This window comes from Danio aesculapii, chromosome 6 (assembly GCF_903798145.1).
Source record: "Danio aesculapii chromosome 6, fDanAes4.1, whole genome shotgun sequence".
NCBI classification, from domain to species: domain Eukaryota; kingdom Metazoa; phylum Chordata; class Actinopteri; order Cypriniformes; family Danionidae; genus Danio; species Danio aesculapii.
Genome location: NC_079440.1, coordinates 45234679 through 45254414, shown reverse-complemented (window position 1 = coordinate 45254414; position 19736 = coordinate 45234679). Strand labels below are relative to the sequence as shown.

Here is a 19736-nt window from a genome sequence, read left to right as displayed (position 1 = left end):
TCACTGCACGTTCCGCTAGATTTCTGCACCAAAGGCAGGCTTTGGACAAGTGGAGACAAACTTGAGAAAGACAAACTCTAAAGACAACAGTTCCTCTGCCGCTTCTCTCAACGCCTTCAGCAGCTGAGAAAACCAGTTGTTGAAAATCCAAGCACTGTGAGAACAGAACCTGTCCTTAAACTTCTAAGGAAAAACCGCACACAATTATATTATAACTTATAGCGCATCTGGTCTAAACCCTTAGATTATGCATGGCCTTGGCACTGAGATTAATTTTCATATATTCGATCAAAGTGCATGACACTAAATAAAGGTCTAAACAAGGTCTAAAATGCTTGTTGAAGTTCGAATGTGTCCAGAGGTAGTTTAAAACATATTTGATCAGACAGTTTTCATAATGTAAACACTTGTGATTGAATGAGTTCAAACAGTCTCAACAGACTGTGATCATTTTTGGGATGTGTGATGAAAAAGCACACAGAAACAAGGAATTCACATTTGGTGTTTTTGTACCCAAATGCACAGATTATGACTGAGTTTATGATTATGGTTCACTGTAAAGAAAACAGTGCTTACACTAAATTAGTAAGCTTCATTTTTGGCTGAATTTACCGGTATTGCTATACTTGTGGGGACATTTGGTCCCCACAAAGAGAAATACAAAGTACACACACACACACACACACGCAAAAACAAATTAAAATTAAAATTCTACTTAGATTCTATCTGATTCGCAATACAAAAATCATAGCCATATTGTAATTCTAACATAGCCATATAAGTAAGAAAAAAGTTGAAGTTGAAAAGTTGATAAAAGAATCTAAATCCTTTGTCCCACCTTGGGTGCATATGGTTCTGGTGAGGCACTAGGGTCAGCAGCTCGACTGGTTCGGCCTCCTGCACGAGGCATCTGATCTTGGAGAAAACCCTATAAAACAAGGCGTGTACCTCAATAAAAGACCAGCTTCTATGAATTCCGTTAGAACTCAAGAGAGCGTCCCAGGCTGTGCTCCAACAAGGAAGAGGTTGAGATGCAAAAAAGATGGCTGCAGTTTGTGTTAAGAAACCAGATAAAGAAGTGTTTAAAGCATGCACATGCTGAAAAAACCATTTTAGCACATTAAAATCCCATTTTCATGCATATAATAGATACAGACATGCATGTCAGAAAAAAAAAACATATAGAAGTGAAAAAATATATTAGCATTCAAAATCTGAGACCACCAATGAAAATGTTTTTTGTTTTTTTAAACATGATTTTTCATTACTTTTTCACATTTTATTTTAAATAGCAAAACATTTTCAGTTTGATCACTTAATTTTTTGTGTGAGAATTTAAAAACTGACAAAGTTGTACTTATTTATAGTAGTGTACAATAATTACAGATACAGAGCTCTGTTTTAACGATCTAGGCGCAAAGTCTAAAGCGTATGGCGCAAAACTATTAAAGGCATGTCTGAATCCACTCGTGCTATTTTAAGAATGTAAAAATATGATTTAGTACGATATAATACGAGTCTAACAGTGTTGTGCTTATTCTCTCTCGTTATGGCTGTGTTTTGAGTATAAAGTGCATTAAATCAATCAGAGTCTCATCTCGCATTCCCTTTAAGAGTCAGTTGCGTCGTGCCATGGCGCATTTGCTGTTTACATGGCGGACTTTGTAAGTGGAAAAACTGAACGCTTCACTTGCAAGAAAACAGTTAAACAGACCGTCTGCGCGAAGATAAAGAACGAGCCTCCTCCATTCATCACTTTCTCTTTACTTTTACTCTTTACTCCTTTACTTTCGTGGATACGTTGTACGCACTCCACTGAAGACATCCATTAGCCTACATATTTAATTTAGTTTGTTAAGCGCAAAGATTTGTTTCAAAACTATATCTAAATTCAGTTCTAATTTCCAGCAAACTAATAAATGAACAATAATAAGGAAGTGTGGTCAAAAAGAGGAGTTATATCCAAACACACGTCCTATTATTATGCCCCATATGGTGACCCATACGTCTCCAAAACCTGACTGGAGGACAAATCTAAACTTGTTTTTATTAAAACAAATATATATATACATATACATATATATTTATACATATAATAAATTATACCACTACTAATAATAATACCATTATACAAATGCAAATTGTCCATGAATAAACTGAAAAAGCCCCAAAACATGAAGATGTTTTTTTTTGTAACATTTTAATCCTTAAATTTTTCATATGTAAAGATATTAGTGAATTGCTGTGCATCCTGTGTGTATTAAGCAATCTGTAAGCATTTGGACCCACATAGGTGCACAACTAACGTGATTTGCGCTGGACTTTAGACCAGCTTTTAGTTGGTCAGTTGCGCAGTCGATTTTAGTTCCTCAAAACAGCAACGCGCTAACACTTCGCCTAAACACATCTCTATTTTAGACCAGTATGCCCATGAGTCCACAAAGTGGCGTAAAAGGATTTGCTATTTAAACAACGGGGTGCAAAACGTGAAAATTAGGGTTGCGCTGGTCTAAAAATTGCAACAAATCGTGCCAAACACATCTTGTGCCTTATTGTGCAGAGTGTATGATAGGGTCCACAGAGTTAGAGAGAGATTTTATTTTAAATCATGAAACATTTTTCTTACTGATCTCAGGATTCGATATCTAAAAACGTCTGAATGATGTTCTCCTGGACAGTGCTTAATGATGGGACGTGGTCATGGGAAAGAAGGGAGGTGAAATTGGGACTGTGTTTAAATGTAATTACCCTCCTAAACACTAGGAAGAGTAACAGAGTTAAAAAGACATACAGGTGGTAAAGATTATCCTGTGTGTTCCAGGGTGGGGAAACATTCCTCTCTAATGACATAATACCTTTTGACTAAGGTAGCCAACAGCTTGATCCCCTGACCTGCAAGTGGTAGCAGGTGACCTGTGAATGATGGTTTACCTGTGCCCTTTGGCCTCTGTCCACATAGGTACAGATGGGGTTGTAAGCTCCCGTCCCGCACACATACAGGTGAGTCCGGTTCCACGGCTCGATTAGACGGATGAAATTACCACATTCGCCCTGTTGACACAAAACAGAGAGAGATTAGCAGAGCTGTCATGGTTAAATAATGATGCTTCCAGATGGATTCAGACTACCATCAGACTCATGTTGGGGAAACGACTTTAGAATTGACAAAGATGCTGGTACTCAGTAGGGATGCATATTAAAATTCTATTATAAAACAAACTTAATTTAATTTAATATGCTAATTTAAATAGCTAATTAAATGTATATTATTAATTTAGTTAAAATTAATTTATTTAAAGGCGGTTCATTCCGCTGTGGTGACCCCTGATAAATAAGGTACTAAGCTGAGTGAAAATGAATAAATGAATAAATTTATTTAAAATGTTTTAATAAAATTATGTTTTTAAATGTATATACTTGTTAATGTTTTTATGAAATTTTCTAATATTATTTAAAATATTTTAAAATGTAAATTATTATGGCCGAATTTCAGCATCCTTAGTACAGTCTTTAAAAATCAATATTTTGTTGCATTTTGAATATTAAAAACACTTACAGTAATATGCTGCTTAATATTTGTTCATATTACAGAACTCCTAGTTTTTCACGATTTTGTTTGTGATTTTTAAAAAAATAAAAATGACCGACTTTGTGATGGTAATTCCCATAAATTTGTGGACAATTTTGCGATTAAAAATATAAATATATCTTATTTCCATATTAGGTAGCCTACTATGTTAGGTGTGCAATCTGATGCAATAACAATGACACAAATCATGAAAATTTAAGACAAGACAATTTTGTCAAGAAAAGATCTACAACAGATCTAAAATTGGTGGGATTAAACCAAAGGAAGGTTGTAGAACTCTTATTTTAATCCACAAACTTAGTTTTTCTCTCTCTCAGATTTCACTCCTCGGAGCATCGGACACCATGCACACATAGGAAATGCATTAGGGCTTCCTCCACCATAATACACCTAAAACATGGATTGCCGTAAAAGCGTTTTCTCTTGTTAACTGCAGGGAAAGAGTTAATCGAAATTGTTTATCGATTTCACGCGTCAAACGCACAAAATGCCCAATTTGTGCCACAGGGTGTCTAATCGCATCTTTGCATTGACTTCACATTTAAATCACTTGTGCTTTATCCACGTCTGTTTACTGCACAGGCTGCAAAACAATCCACCCTCATTCCATGTAATGTAATGAAATGATTGTGAGGGCGCAGGTGAGACGTCATTTTTCGAGAGACACTAAAATACATCACTTGCACTACTTTAACAACGTCTATAAGTGACGTAAAACAATTAATTCCAAACTGAAATAAATATATTTTGATTATTTGGTTTGGAATGGGATGTTTTATGAGATTATTTACATTTTTACTTTTAATTATTTTGCGTTTAATTAGAAATTTTGCAGGATCGAAAAAATTTGCGACCTTTATTGATTTTGCGTTGGATTAATCGATCGTGGAATCGTGAAAAACTAGGGGGCCTGATATTATTTTAAATGCATTTATTCTCACGTTTGATCAGCGTAATGTGACTTTGCTGAATTAATCTTAATTTCCCTAAGGAATAGTTCCTCAACCTTCACTAGTTTCTTTCTTCTCTTGAACACAAAAGAAAATATTCAAGAATGCTGGAAACCTGTAACTACAGATTTACAAAAAATACTATTCAATATATCTTCTTCTGTGTTCAAATGAACAAACAATAATTGGTTTGGAACAAGTGAAACTATCCTTTTTAAAAAATAATACTGACATATTATTTTGATTGGTGTTTGTTGCATATAAGAAAACTAAACAGAGTAAGTAAGTGTCCAGTTTCTGCTTGGTGAAATCTTACATTGATGTCTTTCCCTGAGAGGACACATTCAGTCCTTTTCTGCGGAGCCACAGGCCAGTGAATCTGAGGAGAAACACAGAGATAAACAAATGTGGGTCATCCTCATCCAGTGACCCCATTTACTACCAAGATTGCTATGGCCAGGCCTTGCTTATAGCTGTTTGTTGCTATTGAGTAACTGATAAATCTTACTATAAGGGGCTCTTTGTTGATGTCATTCAGGTCTAGAGACAGAATGTAATCCTTGCTGCCCACATACATGCGATCATGATCCTCATCCATGCGGAGGATTCTGTAGTCCGTCGAGTTCAGCAGGAAGGCAAAGTGATGGGCCGTTCCAGTAGACTTCAGCTCTAAAAAACAAGTAGAGATAAATAACAATTAAATGACAAAAATATTTGCATTAAAAATGTCATTACAATTTCTTTGCTAAGGTTTATATTTGTGTTTTACACCCTGACCCAATGATAGCAATTTTTGGTTGGTCAGATTTTCTGGAGACTCTCAACCGAAATGTACAGTTACCTGTTCAGTATGGCATGCTCATAGCTAAGAAAGTTATCCTTTGTTTCTGGAAGAAAAATGTTAGGCCTCTTTTTTCTGACTGGCTTCTAGGACTTACTTTACATTTGGAAAGAATTTAGGCTCACAACAAGAAGGTCGCTGGTTCGAGCCTCGGCTGGGACAGTTGGCGTTTCTGTGTGGAGTTTGCATGTTCTCCCCGCGTTCGCATGGATTTCCTCCGGGTGCTCCGGTTTCCCCCACAGTCCAAAGACATGTGGTACAGGTGAATTGGGTTGGCTAAATTGTCCGTAGTGTATGTGTGTGAATGAGAGTGTATGGATGTTTCTCAGAGATGGGTTGCAGCTGTAAGGGCCTCCACTGCGTAAAACATATGCTGGATAAGTTGGCGGTTCATTCCGCTGTGGCGACCCCAGATTAATAAAGGGACTAAGCCGAAAAGAAAATGAATGAATGAATGAAGAATTTAGGCTGATTTATACTTTCGCCTGGCGCTACGTAGCGGACCTCCGCTGATTGCGTGCGTGCCTTACAAAATGGACAAGGCTTTCACACTTCACACGGTCACCATTGTGATATTCTTTAAAACGACAGGGGGTGCCCAAAAGAAACCCACCATAAAGTCAGACGAATAAACAGAGAAGTAGGAAGTTTCCAGAACTACGTCATATTATTAATATCATCACTTGCTTTTGTTCATATCTCAGGCAGTTCTACCTATTAAAGTTTATTAAAATAATACTGACAACTAAAATATTAATATTAATGATATTTTTTTATTATTTTATTAATTATATTTTTTACACTTACTAAAAAATACTGACGTTTTTAATAGATTTAGCCTGCTCCACAATTCACACATTATTGTCTGGCTAGTTTGTGTCTTCTATTTACAGTATATGCTAAAAAGGCAATAATGGTCCAAGATTCCTGACCATTATCACTAATAAAGCCTAGAAAAGCACAGCATCAGTATTATATATTGTAAACTGATAGGTTCAAATATTCTTTTCCAGTTATCAATGAAATAATTTTATTGCTTCATTTTAGTTTTGTAAGTATTAAATTGTTTTAAATTGTAATATAAACAGGGTGTAAAATTGTAATATATACAGGGTTCACTGGGTCCTTGAAAAAAAAGGAAAAGTCATGAAATTTCATAAAGGCATTTTCCAGGCCTGGAACAGTTTTGGAAAAGTCATGAAAATTTGTTTAACAATTATCTGTGTACTTGATTATATTTGAGATGAACTTGACTTATACTTGACACTATATTCATAGGTAAACTTAAAAAATGGGTAAAAAAAAGCAATAACTTAAAAAAAATCAAAGGAAATTTTAGCTTTGCCTCTTCCACTTGCTTTCACCATAACTCAAGATGCATTTTGAGTCTCGTGTCCAGAAACAATATCTAACTGCAGAGGCAAGATACTGTGGGTGCTAAAGGCTATTTTGTTCTAATCTTTAATCTTGTGAAAACACAAGCCAACATTTATAAAATTTTCACGCAGACAGCAAGATACTTTTTAAAAACTATTTTACAGATATAAAAATAAATATAAACTACATGGATTGTCACATACTGTATGTTTTGATATGCTGTAATAAATTTGAACGTGCATGTTTTCTTACCACGTGTACGTAGACATTACATGAAACACGAAACAAGCTCATGAATATTTACCTTAAAGTTTTGGAAAAGTCATTGAAAAGTCATGGAATTTTAGTTGTAAAAATGTGTATGAGCCCTTTATATTCACATCAGTGTAAAACTTATGAATGGTGGAAAAAGCATATTCTGCAATTGTGTATTAAAATGGTCTGGGTCTCCACTTTTGCCATTACCTCTCCTTTTTAGATTTTAACAAACTTATCCCTCAAGTTGTTCTAAACTTTCAACAAAAACTTTCCTCCTTTACCACGGCTGTTGCAATTTCTAGCCAAGAGTTTTTGGCCATCTGGTTATCTCTATGATCACGCATGGACGGATCATAAATATGTTTGTACAGGTGTACCTATCTCAGACAAAATCTCTTCAAAGTGGTTCATATTCAACTCAAATGAAACGCGGCACCATGTGCACTGTTCGCTCGAGTCTCAAAAAAATTTGTGCGCTCCACCAGCCGAAAGCATGTCACGCGCACCAAAGCGAACCTCCGCAAACTCCACAAACGATGACATCTATTCGCTGCGCACACTCAAGCGAACTAGCAAACACGTTGAGTATAATCCAGGCTTTAGATATGCCACCTCTCGGAACTCTGCAAAATTGATAGAATGTGGGATCCAATCAATTTTTTTTCTTACACAACATAAGGACTCATAATGTTGTTTAATATCTCACGATTTGTAAGTTGTTTTTTTTCTTTACATCTATTGCAGTGTCTTTTTTGTAGGTCATACTGTGTGTCTTGTATTTCGCCATTTTCCATGGTTTCATGCTTTATTTTACATTTTGCCCAGATTATTGTTACATAATGGGTTGTCTCTGTCTGTTCTTTGTTGTTCTATTTCTGCAAAACCTATAATAAAAAAGAATTAAAAAAAATTATTGCAAAAATTATTGTTTAAAACAAGTTTTCACATCTCCCATTGAACAAATGAACAGTTAACCACTCCCCAAACTCATGCTATTGGCTGAGCCGATGTTTCTGTAATTGGGTTATTTGTGCTTGAATTGCGCAACTTTAAAAAGCACTCAGTCCACATGGGTCTCACCCACAATGCTTAGCTTAGGAGGCCAAATCCTATCCATTAGGCCACCGGGACAGTTCTGTCTAGTGTTTTATTGCTCTTTAGTTGTTTTCAGTACAGTAGTTCTGGAATTCATACAGAACAATTGTACTTGTCAGTGCAATAAGTAAAGCACAACTGTAGGATTATTAACGCTGAAAATTAATAATGAAAACAAAACAACAGAAATTGCTTAAATGTCTACAGTATCAGCACAAAGTTTATCAAGTATAATAAGCCTTCTATTGGATGCACATCCACTCTCCCAATCCACAAACTCTAAAAAGACAGACTATCAATCTAAATACTATAGGCATTGGCAAGTCACAGCAGTTTCTCAACAAAACAGCATCCGTACAGCTCTATGGATATGACCAGGATGTAAGTCTCTGCTGAGCTGGCTGAAGGCTTTCCTTGAGGTTCAATCCCCTGGCTGCATTCCTGCTTCTTTTGTTATTATTATTGTTATAGCTCTGTTTTTATAGGATGGATTTCTTGGGGATCTTTGGCTCCCAGACAGTTCTCTTAGGGCCTTCAGAAGTCTTATATTTAAATACAACTACCAATGCTGGGGTGTCCCGCTTTTTTTTTCTCCCCCCAACAAGCTCTGTTTCCTTTGTTGGAAATTGAGTATTTGGTCTATAGGAGACATCTATGCATTGGCAGCGATATTGGATATTTAACTGCGCATGTTCATTTCCTCTGGTTTTTGTATTCAGTTTAGGTCTGCTCTGCTGTAATGTAAAGCTCATTTTGTGTTCTGCATCAGCACAAATCATTTTGTTGGTAAAAAAACTAAAAAATACTGATCACAACAGATCGGGTCATCTGTCCAATCAGCACAGATTACCTTTGCGCTAGGGGTTTGGGAACAAATGAATGACTGAATGAATCATATGGGAGTCACTGAGATAATTAGGTAAAACTAAATGCATATTATAAGACAATGAAAGTGTTTTTTGACCTTGCATGCATATCAGTCTGTTGTTGGAGACCCCCAAAACCAAAATATGACCTTTAAAATGCAAAATAGGGGCTCTTTAATACCAATGCAAATTTAAAAGTGAAAACCCATTTTTTTATAATGTGTTGATGCCTTAACACATTAGTACATTATAGAATGATTTATCCACATCAGCCAGAAGTTTTAAAAACAATGCATCTCTCCCTTTGACATCAGTTTAACGTGAACCAATGTAGGTTATGGTTCAGGGAGTTCACAGTGTAGTCTCTTTGAATGACCATGGAGGACTGTGTCTGATGTTTTGCAAAGGGAGGATGTCGAAGGAAACCTTTAGAGAATGGAATGTCACGACTTATGTTACTATAACGCAACGTACTGGTTTCTGTCTCCAATAGTATCTACCTGAATGGTGGATGGTGGAGGGAGAAATAATGCTTTGCAGATAGCTGGCAGAGATCGGCCAAGCAAATCTTACTGTGACAATTCCCTGTTCTATTGTGAAACAGATCTGCGCTGGAAGACTTGACCAAAAAAGCATGCTTACACTTTGCAGCTCAAGGTCAAATGAGCAAGTTCATAATGAAAAGAGACAGCGGACCACATAACACCATCATCACATTTGAGAACGACAAAATGTTTGATTGCTCAAGGCCCAACGCATGGAAAAGTGCCATCAGAAATGCATGAAACAGTCTGTAATATAACCGCAAGAACATGATGTCTACAGAGATGTAACGAAACACTTTTAAAATAGGATAAATGCAGCCTTGGCTTACTTTTTTGGCCTTCGATAATTGTTTGTGGTTTGTACAGCAATCATAAAATGCTTGGTTTTGGAGAGAATCACAAAGCCATACAACAATTCTTATAGAAACTAAAGTTTCAGCAAACTCTTTATGTGACATAAAATGACATATAACTACCTTTAATTTTACTTTCCCTAAAACACTGTGTCGTATCAACGTCTAAAATACAAATTGTCTTAATCATGATGGGAATGAGTTCTTTAACATGTTTAAACAAAAAATAACAGCTGGGGCATATTGGAAATACATGCCTCAGCCTAAATTTTTGTGATACTTAAAAAATACATTGTTCTGGGTGCGTTTCCTTGCATGTTTCAGATGGCAAATCCACTTGAGGGTGCTCTCTACATTTTAGCAAATGTGAAACACATTGTTTGTGTTTTTTGATATACATTTCACGTTTCTTTTATGAAAACATGCTTTATCAGACTTGGATTAAAAGTACCATTCAAAGTAAGCTAATGAGAAACTAGTTACGCTAGAAAATTAATCCATACAGAGACAGATCTGTGAAACAAAGTAAATTACTAGATAAGTTACTTTTAAAAAAAGCATTTAGTGATGTAATCAGATTACTAATTACTTTACTTTGAAGTTACTTTTAAAACATAAAATTACCTATAAAAATACAAAATAAACTGCAGCTCTTTCAGTAATTTAATGTTCACTGAAAAACATTTCAATGGGTTGATCACAGCAGCGTGACATACTGAAAATACTTAAAGAGTTCGCCCAAAACTTAAAATTCTCTCATAATTCACTTGTTCTAATCCTGATTGTCTTTTTTTACTTAAGAAGACATTTAGAAGAAAACTGGATACCTGTAACTATTGATATCCATAGTATGCAAAAGCATTGTAGTGTTTGGGTGTTCTGTGTTTGTCTGAGGTAATTAGTCTACCGAAATGCGTATATTCCAAAGTATGAAGCTGATCGGTCAGTCTTGTCACTTGACTCGCGTTTTTCAACTGGTTGTGCCTGGGAAATGAGAGCGTGCGCAATATGCGCTACAATACATGCAAAAGATATGTGAACAGCCTTATAAGCAGCTATGCTTCTCTTCGCATTCAGAAGGTACCTTCACTCCCGATCTTGCACAAAAATCCATTTAGCCTGTTTAGACTTTGGGCCGCTGTGTTTTTGGGAGCCGATGCTCTCCTTGGTGACGAGTATTCTCATAAAAGGCTTTCTGTTCTAGTGCTGAACAAATTGCTGGTCGAGTTAAAAGCAGTCGAAAGTTCTTTAGAGACTGGTCATAGACTGCACTTCACAGCAATATTTTTATATTTATGCTCAATGAAATCAAAATAATGTCTGTATTTCTACTTGAAGAAGCAACAACTTTTGACAGCAACCATTTCGGTTCGCGGTCTCCAGCAATTTAAAAGTGCACGCTTATTAACTAACGTTGCAGCAGAAAATGTCATTTAAAAGAAGCATTTTGTAAGTAATTAGAATACAGTAATTAGAATACAGTGTTTCGTGGCATTTTTTGTGTGAGAGGCAAAGAACTGCGCAAAAATAATCCTTTATTCATCTACAACATATCCCTGTCCCATTACGGTGCCATGTAGCGGCTAGAAGAGCATCTCCTGCATAAAATGCATGCCAGAGTAGTTGGTGGTTCATTCCACTGTGGCAACCCCTGATAAATTAGGGACTAAGCCAACAAAAAAATGAATGAATGAATGAAGGCATCCTTGTAAATCTCATTAGTGTGAAAAAGAACAGTTGTTGGCATCATACTGCACCATGGCATTCAATTTACCAAGAAACTGCAGTCAAACATATGCTGAATTAAAATTTTTTTGCGTTTTACAAAAATATAGGCTGAAGCACGTATATCTAATGAGTCGGTGTTGAAAAATAATGTTATTATATTACGAAATAAAACACTCTTTCACTGTGAAGTCAATGGAATGTACGAAGCATGGAGAAGCAGCCGTCTCTACAAAGTACCAGTATACAAGATCGCTGTATCAGAAGAAATGATCTACTCCGCTCTTATACAAAGAGATTTAACACAGGGCCACAGCGAGCATAAGATCTCATGTACCTGTGTGGGCATTCCTGGCACATTACTAAAATTCCTCAATCTCTTTCATTTTAGGGTTCTAATTAAGCACAAGGGCAGGTCTGCCATGTTCCAACAAGTTCTCAGCCATGTCTGTATATTTTTGCCAGCACTTATAATGCAGTCTAGTAAGAGAATAGCAGTGGTAACTGAGCAATTTTCCATGACAGAATTGTCTATGTTTTATTGTTCAAGAGTTATGTATATACAGGCAAAACAAAATGAATACCTGTGACTCCAGTGACGATACATTGAGGCCTTATGGAGCGTGACGATCAGTTGGTGTGAAGAAACTAAACATTATACCTTTAAAGCACACATTTGCCAAATGGTCTTTAGTAACAGTCTGGAGCATGAGAAAATTTGAATGACAATTTTTTTCCCCATTTTAAATGGCAATTTATTTTCTCCTATATTAAGGGTGCACTCACACTATGCTATCCGAACCGTGCCCAGGCACGTTTCCCGGTTTGTTTGACAAGTGTGAGTGCTCCAAATTGGGCCCAGGTGCGGTTCAGTTGGCCAGCTCTGGCCTGGTTGGAAAAGGTGTGCCAGAAAGTGTTTCTGATGGGCTTTGGCGCGGTACACTTGTAGTCAGTGCAAATCACACCTGAGCCCGAAACTGAAGACGCAATGTCACTTTTAAGAGACTGTTTCATATGATATAATTATTAATCATTCTTACTTTTCAATGAACGCAAACTGTTGTAGTTTATTAAAGGCGCAAACCCCTTGCTGCACCTTCAGCAACCCCCCTAATACCTTCTGCAAGAGGACTTTATGAACATTAATGAGCATCAAAAGTGGTGGGTCTGTTCAGCAAAAGATTTAACTGCAGGTCACTGCATCCCAAAACGACTAAAAATAATACAGAACGATATAACTAAGCAACTTCTCTTCCTGTTAAACTGAACAGTCGCACCATCTATGACGTAAGCGTGCTCAGGTTCAGAAGGTAAAGATGCATGGTGAGTGCAGGCCGTCGGGGGAGAGGGTGGACAATTGCACTTCGGCATTTTTCAAGGCAACTGTTGCTAGTGTTAATACAACCTATGTCTGTCTTTCTTTCTTTCTTTCTTTCGAATGGAAATTTGGTCCTTAGTTACAGTCTGGAGTGTGAGCAAATTTAAAGGACAATTTTTTTCTTCCCATTTTAAATTCCAATTTATTTTTATTTTAGTTTTTGGTATCACTTTTTAATTAGTACACAATATGAATCATTTATTAAGCAGTAGCGTCTAGTTAATTCATTATTTGTTAAGCATTAACTCTACATTAGCGAAAATGTTAGAAAGCAGTTTATAACTGCAGTTACAAATGCTGTATTCTTGACTCACAACCACATTTATAATGGACTTAATAATTGTATTTTCATAATTTGTGAGTGATTCATTTTTTATTACTAAATTCAGTATTGCATTATTTACAAACCATTTGTATTTAAGACTATAGTCGATGGTTTTTAAGATCATTCAGAATGCATAAGTAAATGATTAATAAACTATTCAAATCAACGTTTATATATCTTATTATTCAGGCGTATAGTAATGGTTATTATGTATGTAAATAAATGCTTTATTAACTCAACTTCATGCAGCTTTTTGACCTAATCGAAAGTGAGGACTATTTATGCTTCGTAAATGCCTTATAAATGACAATTAAAGGCTTAGCATTAAATGAACAATAATCTTTGCAATCTTATCTAAAAATAAAACTACTGCAAAATTACTGTAAAAATTGGATAAAACAACAATATAATAATTTAACAATACATTATGATACAACATTTCAATGTTATTTAGTGATGTCTAAATTGTTCAGTAATTTTATTTTTAAAAAGTAACAGTATTTAAAAAGTTACAGTATTTGATATAGATATAAAGTGATTTATAAAGCATAAATAGTCACCTCACTTTAGATTAGGTCACAAAACTGAATGAATATGAGTTAATAAAGCATTTATTAACATACACAGTAACCATTACTAAATGCCTGAATAATGAGATATATAAACGTTGATTTCAAAAGTTGATTAATCATTTACTAACTCATTCTGAATGATCTTTAAAAACCACCAATTATTCTTATTAACTGGTTTGTAAATAATGTGATAGTTAATTTAGTAAAGAAAAATAAATCATTAACTATTAATAGTTTAACTATATTAACTATATTAACATTAACTATTAACTATAAACTATGGAAACACAGTCATTAAGTATATTATATACAGTAAGTCAAGAATACAGCATTTGTAGCAGTAGTTTAAACTGCTTACAAATGTTTATTAATGCTTTACAAGAAACCAGTTAAGAGTTAATGCAACAAAAATTAATGCTTAAATAATGAACTCACTATTTGTTTATGCTTAACAAATAGTGTGTAGTTATTATAAAGTGTTACAGAGTTTTCTTTCTTTCTTTAGTTGAAATATATTTTTGTGATCAAAATGCATGTTCACAATTGAAATCATGAATTTTTAAATCATGAATAACAACAATAAAATTTTTTAGGAGTTTAACTTAATTTAAGAGTTAATTTGGAGTTTATTTTAAATAATGACATTTAAATTAAAATGAAACCTAAAGTTAAACCGGGGTCTTTTATTTTGACATGTTGTCATTGTTGAGTTTTTATGTGAATATGATTTGACAGGTTTTCTTACATAAAATAGTCAAATATCGGTGAAGTGACTCTCAGATCACATCAGCTTTGGAAATAAAGTGTGAATGTTTTTATGTATACAGTCAAGTCCGAAATGATACATAGTCCAGGGGTAGGAATAATTTCAGACTTGAGTGTATGTCCTCAAAAATAAAACAGTAGAGGCACCATTAGCAAAAAATGCAAGTAAACCAAACTGTGCCATACATTCATGTCATTAAATTTCCAATTCCAACATATTCCGCCTCATGCAGCTAATTCCACTTTTAGCATTGGATTCTGCAATTCCATCTGCATTTTTTCACATCTCAGAAATCAATGTAGCATTGCCATATCTAAACTTAATCTTACACAAACATGCACACAGAAACATTGAAGTTTATCATTGGAGACTGATCTTTCCCTTCAGCTGTCCAGCCTAAATGAACACTTGAAGATTACGTCTTATCTCTTGGCTTTAAAGCTCTGTCACTCAACAGCTCGCATGGACCCGAGTGACCGTTTGAAGGACGGTGGGCCAAAATATGATATGGAGTTGTGTGTGACTAAGTCTAACCCAACCAAAAGTTTCCTCTCACGTTTCGCCATTGATTTTAACAGCCCTCATCCCTGACAGAGGATTAGCGCATCATCCTTATCTTCTGGGAAGACGGGACAGGGTGATTAAAGTGAAGGATTTAATCAAAGCAACACAGATAAAATGTCTTCCTTCTCTCTCTCTCATCTGTCCATCAAATTCTTATGACAAATAAGGGCAAAACTAACAGACAAACTTGCAGAGGAACTACTCAGAAACTATAAGATACACATTTACAGTGCAAAAGATGAGAGGCGCGATATCGTCTTATTCTGTAATGTGGAAGTGCGCTCAATTTTTCGTTTTAAAACTTCCGATTCAGTTGCCTATGGAAGAAATGATTTGGACGGTCAAATTACTTGCTTTACAATCAAGTGTGTTCATGACTATACACAAAAAGTAGTATAATATAATATGAAAATATCAGTTTCCAACATGAAGCAGCATGATGAGCTGTTTTTAATGTCTAAAAATCAATGGAAGTGAATGAGACCGGAAGTCTCAAGCCAAAAAGATTCGAATGGCTGCACCTGCTCGTACGTGAAGAATAAGGTCAATATCCAGTCGACACAAACGGCAGATATTTCATAAAAATAAATGACAAAATATCAAACTTAAAGGGCTAGTTCAACCAAAAATGAAAATTCTGTCAATAATTACTCTCATAAGCCTCATGGTGTTTCAAATCCCTGAAACCTTTGTTCATCTTTGCAGTGCAAGTTTATATTTTAGGTGAAATCTGAGAGCTCCCACATCCTCCGTACACAGCAATGCTTCAGTATAGTTCAGAAAGTCCAGAAATAGCACCAAAAAACATTGTTTTAAAAAATGAGACCATATGCTCAGGCGCATTCGAGGTTTTCATTGTGATTATGCGCCCTATACTGACACTGAGGAGAAGAAACTGCTACATAAAGTTGCTGTTTTTGTTTAATTTGTACACAAAAAAGCTTTCCTGTAACTTGATAATATTCCGTTTAAACCTCTGAAGGAATATGGTCTGTTATGAGAATGTTTTTTGGTATTTTATGGACTTTGAATGAGTCTGAAACACTGTAGTCTATGGAGGATGAGAAATATCTAAAATATCTTCATTTTTATTCCAAAGATGAACACATGTGTTTGGAATGGCATGAGGGTGAGTAATTAATAAGAGATTTTTGTTATTGGGCAAACCAGCACTTTTTAATAGCAATTAGCATCACTTTTCTTCTTTTAAGAGGGCCTGGAAAAATTGGAATTGGAATTATGTAAATGCTAAACCAGGGGTGCCTAAACTCTCCTGGAGGGCTGCTGTCTAGCAAAGTTTAGTTCCGACCCCAATCAGACACACCTGGACTAGCTAATCAAGCTCTTAGTAGGCTTTTTAGAAACATCCATGCAGGAGTGTTGAGGCAAACACCGGCCCTCCAGGACAGAGTTTGGACACCCCTGGGCTAAACCAAACATAACTTTTGTTCTCACACTAGTACAAGATACAAGCTGCGTCCCAAATCGCATACTTATGCACTATTCTACGCCATTTTGTAGTATAAATAGTGTAGTGCATTCACACTGAAAAAATAATAAGTGCACTTTAATTACCCTGATGATGCACTCATTCAGCCGGTAAAATGAAATGTGGAATGATGGGCACTTCACGCATTCAATGACCACAGGTTTGTTCATGTAGCGTAAGGGGCGGAGCTATCGGGCGCACATGTTGGATAACTTTATTTATTTTGGATTGTGAAAGCAAAATTCTCCTATAAGAGTGATTATAGCGCCTCCCGATGGTGAATGTGGTTTTACTCATGACAGGTATTATTTGGTTGTTGGTAATTTATTTCACTGATTTGGCAAACGTCATCAGGGAATCGGTTTGAATTTCCTCTTAGTAAAAAAACATTAGTGCTCCTTTTGGGATGACACTACATACATGTACTATGCTGTTGAGTGTGTAAGTGTATAAGAACATAGGGCATGAGTGCATAGTGTGCCATTTGAGACGCAGCTACAGTTTCAGCATCAACATCACAGTGTGTGTATCTGCAGTCACATGATCAGAATTTGAGTCAAGTGAAGTGAGTCAGAGGTTTATTTTGATTAATCAGTTTTTTTTTTTTATATATAATTATTTTTTAGGGGTTTTCACCTTTATTAGACAGGACAGTAGAGAGTATTGACAGGAAAGCATGGAGAGCAGAGTGAGGGGAAGGATCGGCATAGGACCGCAAGGTGGGAATCAAACTCGGGACGCCATAGCACCGGAGTGCATGTGTCGACAAACTAACCACTAGACCATTAGACCACTGGCGCTGACAGGTTTTTTTGATTAATTGCAAAGTTTAACCATAACAGAGTGAAAGTTTGGCCTTTGCACATGTGTTTACTGTGTAAACATTCCAAGCGAGTTTAAAACATTCAGGCGTGAAAAAACAACATCATTTGTCACTTAATGATTAGCTGTTTTTAATTTATACAATAAGACTCTGCAGCATCATTTTACATTCGATGATTTAGTTTCTGAACCCGAATACTGTTAGTCTCCAGAAAAATATGAAGCATTTTATATTTCATGTTTCATTTGTTTATCTATTATTACGAAATCTTTCTATAATTAATTATTTTCAAAATAGGGGTATTTAAGTGATCTGGCAAATTTTTTTATATCACAATATATATCGCAAGAAAATACACTCACCAGCAACTTTATTAGGTACACCTGTCAAACTGCTCATTAATGTAATTTTTTAAATTAGCCAATCACATGGCAGCAACTCAATGCATTTAGTTATGTAATCATGCTCAAGATGATCTGCTGCAGTTCAAACCGAGCATCAGAATGGGGAAGAAAGTTGATTTAAGGGGCTTTGAACGTGGCATGGTTGGTGCCAGTCGGGCTGGTCTGAGTATTTCAGAATCTGCTGATCTACTGGGATTTTCATGCACAACCATCTCTAGGGTTTACAGAGAATGGTCAGAAAAAGAGAAAATATCCAGTGAGCGCCAGTTCTGTGGGCACAAATGACTTGTTGATGACAGAGGTCAGAGGAGAATGGCCAGATTGGTTCGAGCTGATAGAAAGGCAACAGTAACTTAAATAACCACTCGTTACAACCGAGGTATGCAGAAGAGCATCTCTCAATGCACATTGAGTCGAACCTTGAGGAAGCATTTCAGACTGGTTTCTTGAACATGACAATGAGTTCATTGTACTCAACTTGGCCTCCAAAGTCACCAGATCCAAGCACCTTTGGGATGTGGTGGAATGGGAGATTCACATCATGGATGTGCAGCCAACAAATCTGCAGCAACTGTGTGAGGCTATCATGTCAATATAGACCAAAATCTCTGAGTAATATTTCCAGTACCTTGTTGAATCTATGCTGTGAAGGATTAAGGCAGTTCTGAAGGCAAAAAGGGGTTCAGCCCAGTCCTAGTAAGGTGTGCCTAATAAAGTGACTGGTGAGTGTAAAATACCACAGTGTCTGCAATATTTTGCAGTCCTCTAATACTAAATCAACTATTTAATGAAAACAAAAATGTATTATATTTATTTTACTGATTCTCTAATCACTCATTGTAAAGGCCCCTAAAAATATTTGGACACTTATATATATATATATATATATATATATATATATATATATATATATATATATATATATATATATATATATATATATATATATCTTTAAACATACAAGCAATAAAAGCTTTAATTTTGTGATATGTTTTGATTAAAACGTACGCTATATTTTGTTATAATCCTTTAAAAAATGTAATAATATTAAAAACAACTTTAAAATATTTTTTAAATGTTAAATTGTTTATATATAATAAATGTGGCCTAAATGTGCAAAATCCTGTTGGAACCGATGTATTTTCATAACCAGACATGTTGCTGATTGTCTGTTCAGCAACACAGCTTTATGGTCAAACTTATAAATCCTATGATAAACAACAAATATAAAGAGTGCATTGGAGAAAAGTGTGATAAATTAAAAGAGCATAAAGAACCAAAACAGCACAGATGAATGAAGTGAGGAAATGGGGGTTTGTGCATCTCTCCAGTTGGAAGTCTCCCCTCAGGGAATGATGGGAGCAGTGTTTGCTTTGGCCCGCAGTTTCAGTGAGAGTGAAGGTCATAGATCAGGCTCACAGACACAAGCGTACACTCAATGACAAATCCAGAACCACGTGTTACCTTGACCCATGCGATTCTACAGTCAATTGTATTCTGAAAACGAGATGAAAAACTCGTCATTTATTTCTTCTCACAAATAGCAGAAACATGGTAATAATTACCAGGCCACGGCTCCTTTCGCTGCAACGACCCAAAGTCCTTGCTCCAGTTTAAAGAGCTTATTAAAGATGTCAGAATGTGTTTTCACAAGACCACGGCCCATAATGCACTACAGTTGGGCCTATTTATTTTACATCAGGATTTGATGTGACAGAATAATATGTATAGTATGTCTGAATACGTCTTGAGTGGCAAGTTTTCTCATTTGGCCTTGTGTAATGAACATGGCCAAAAACAGCACCTCAAATTATTG

At 35.7% G+C, this 19736-nt stretch overlaps 1 protein-coding gene across 1 annotated transcript in view; it reads right to left on the bottom strand.

Moving 5' to 3' along the window:
* Window positions 1–19736, bottom strand: part of sema3fa (sema domain, immunoglobulin domain (Ig), short basic domain, secreted, (semaphorin) 3Fa) — a 101804-nt gene that overhangs the window by 29751 nt on the left and 52317 nt on the right. Inside the window, 4 exon segments of the mRNA XM_056460359.1 lie at window positions 839–928; window positions 2932–3051; window positions 4856–4918; window positions 5048–5208. Coding sequence (XP_056316334.1) covers window positions 839–928; window positions 2932–3051; window positions 4856–4918; window positions 5048–5208 — 434 coding nt within the window.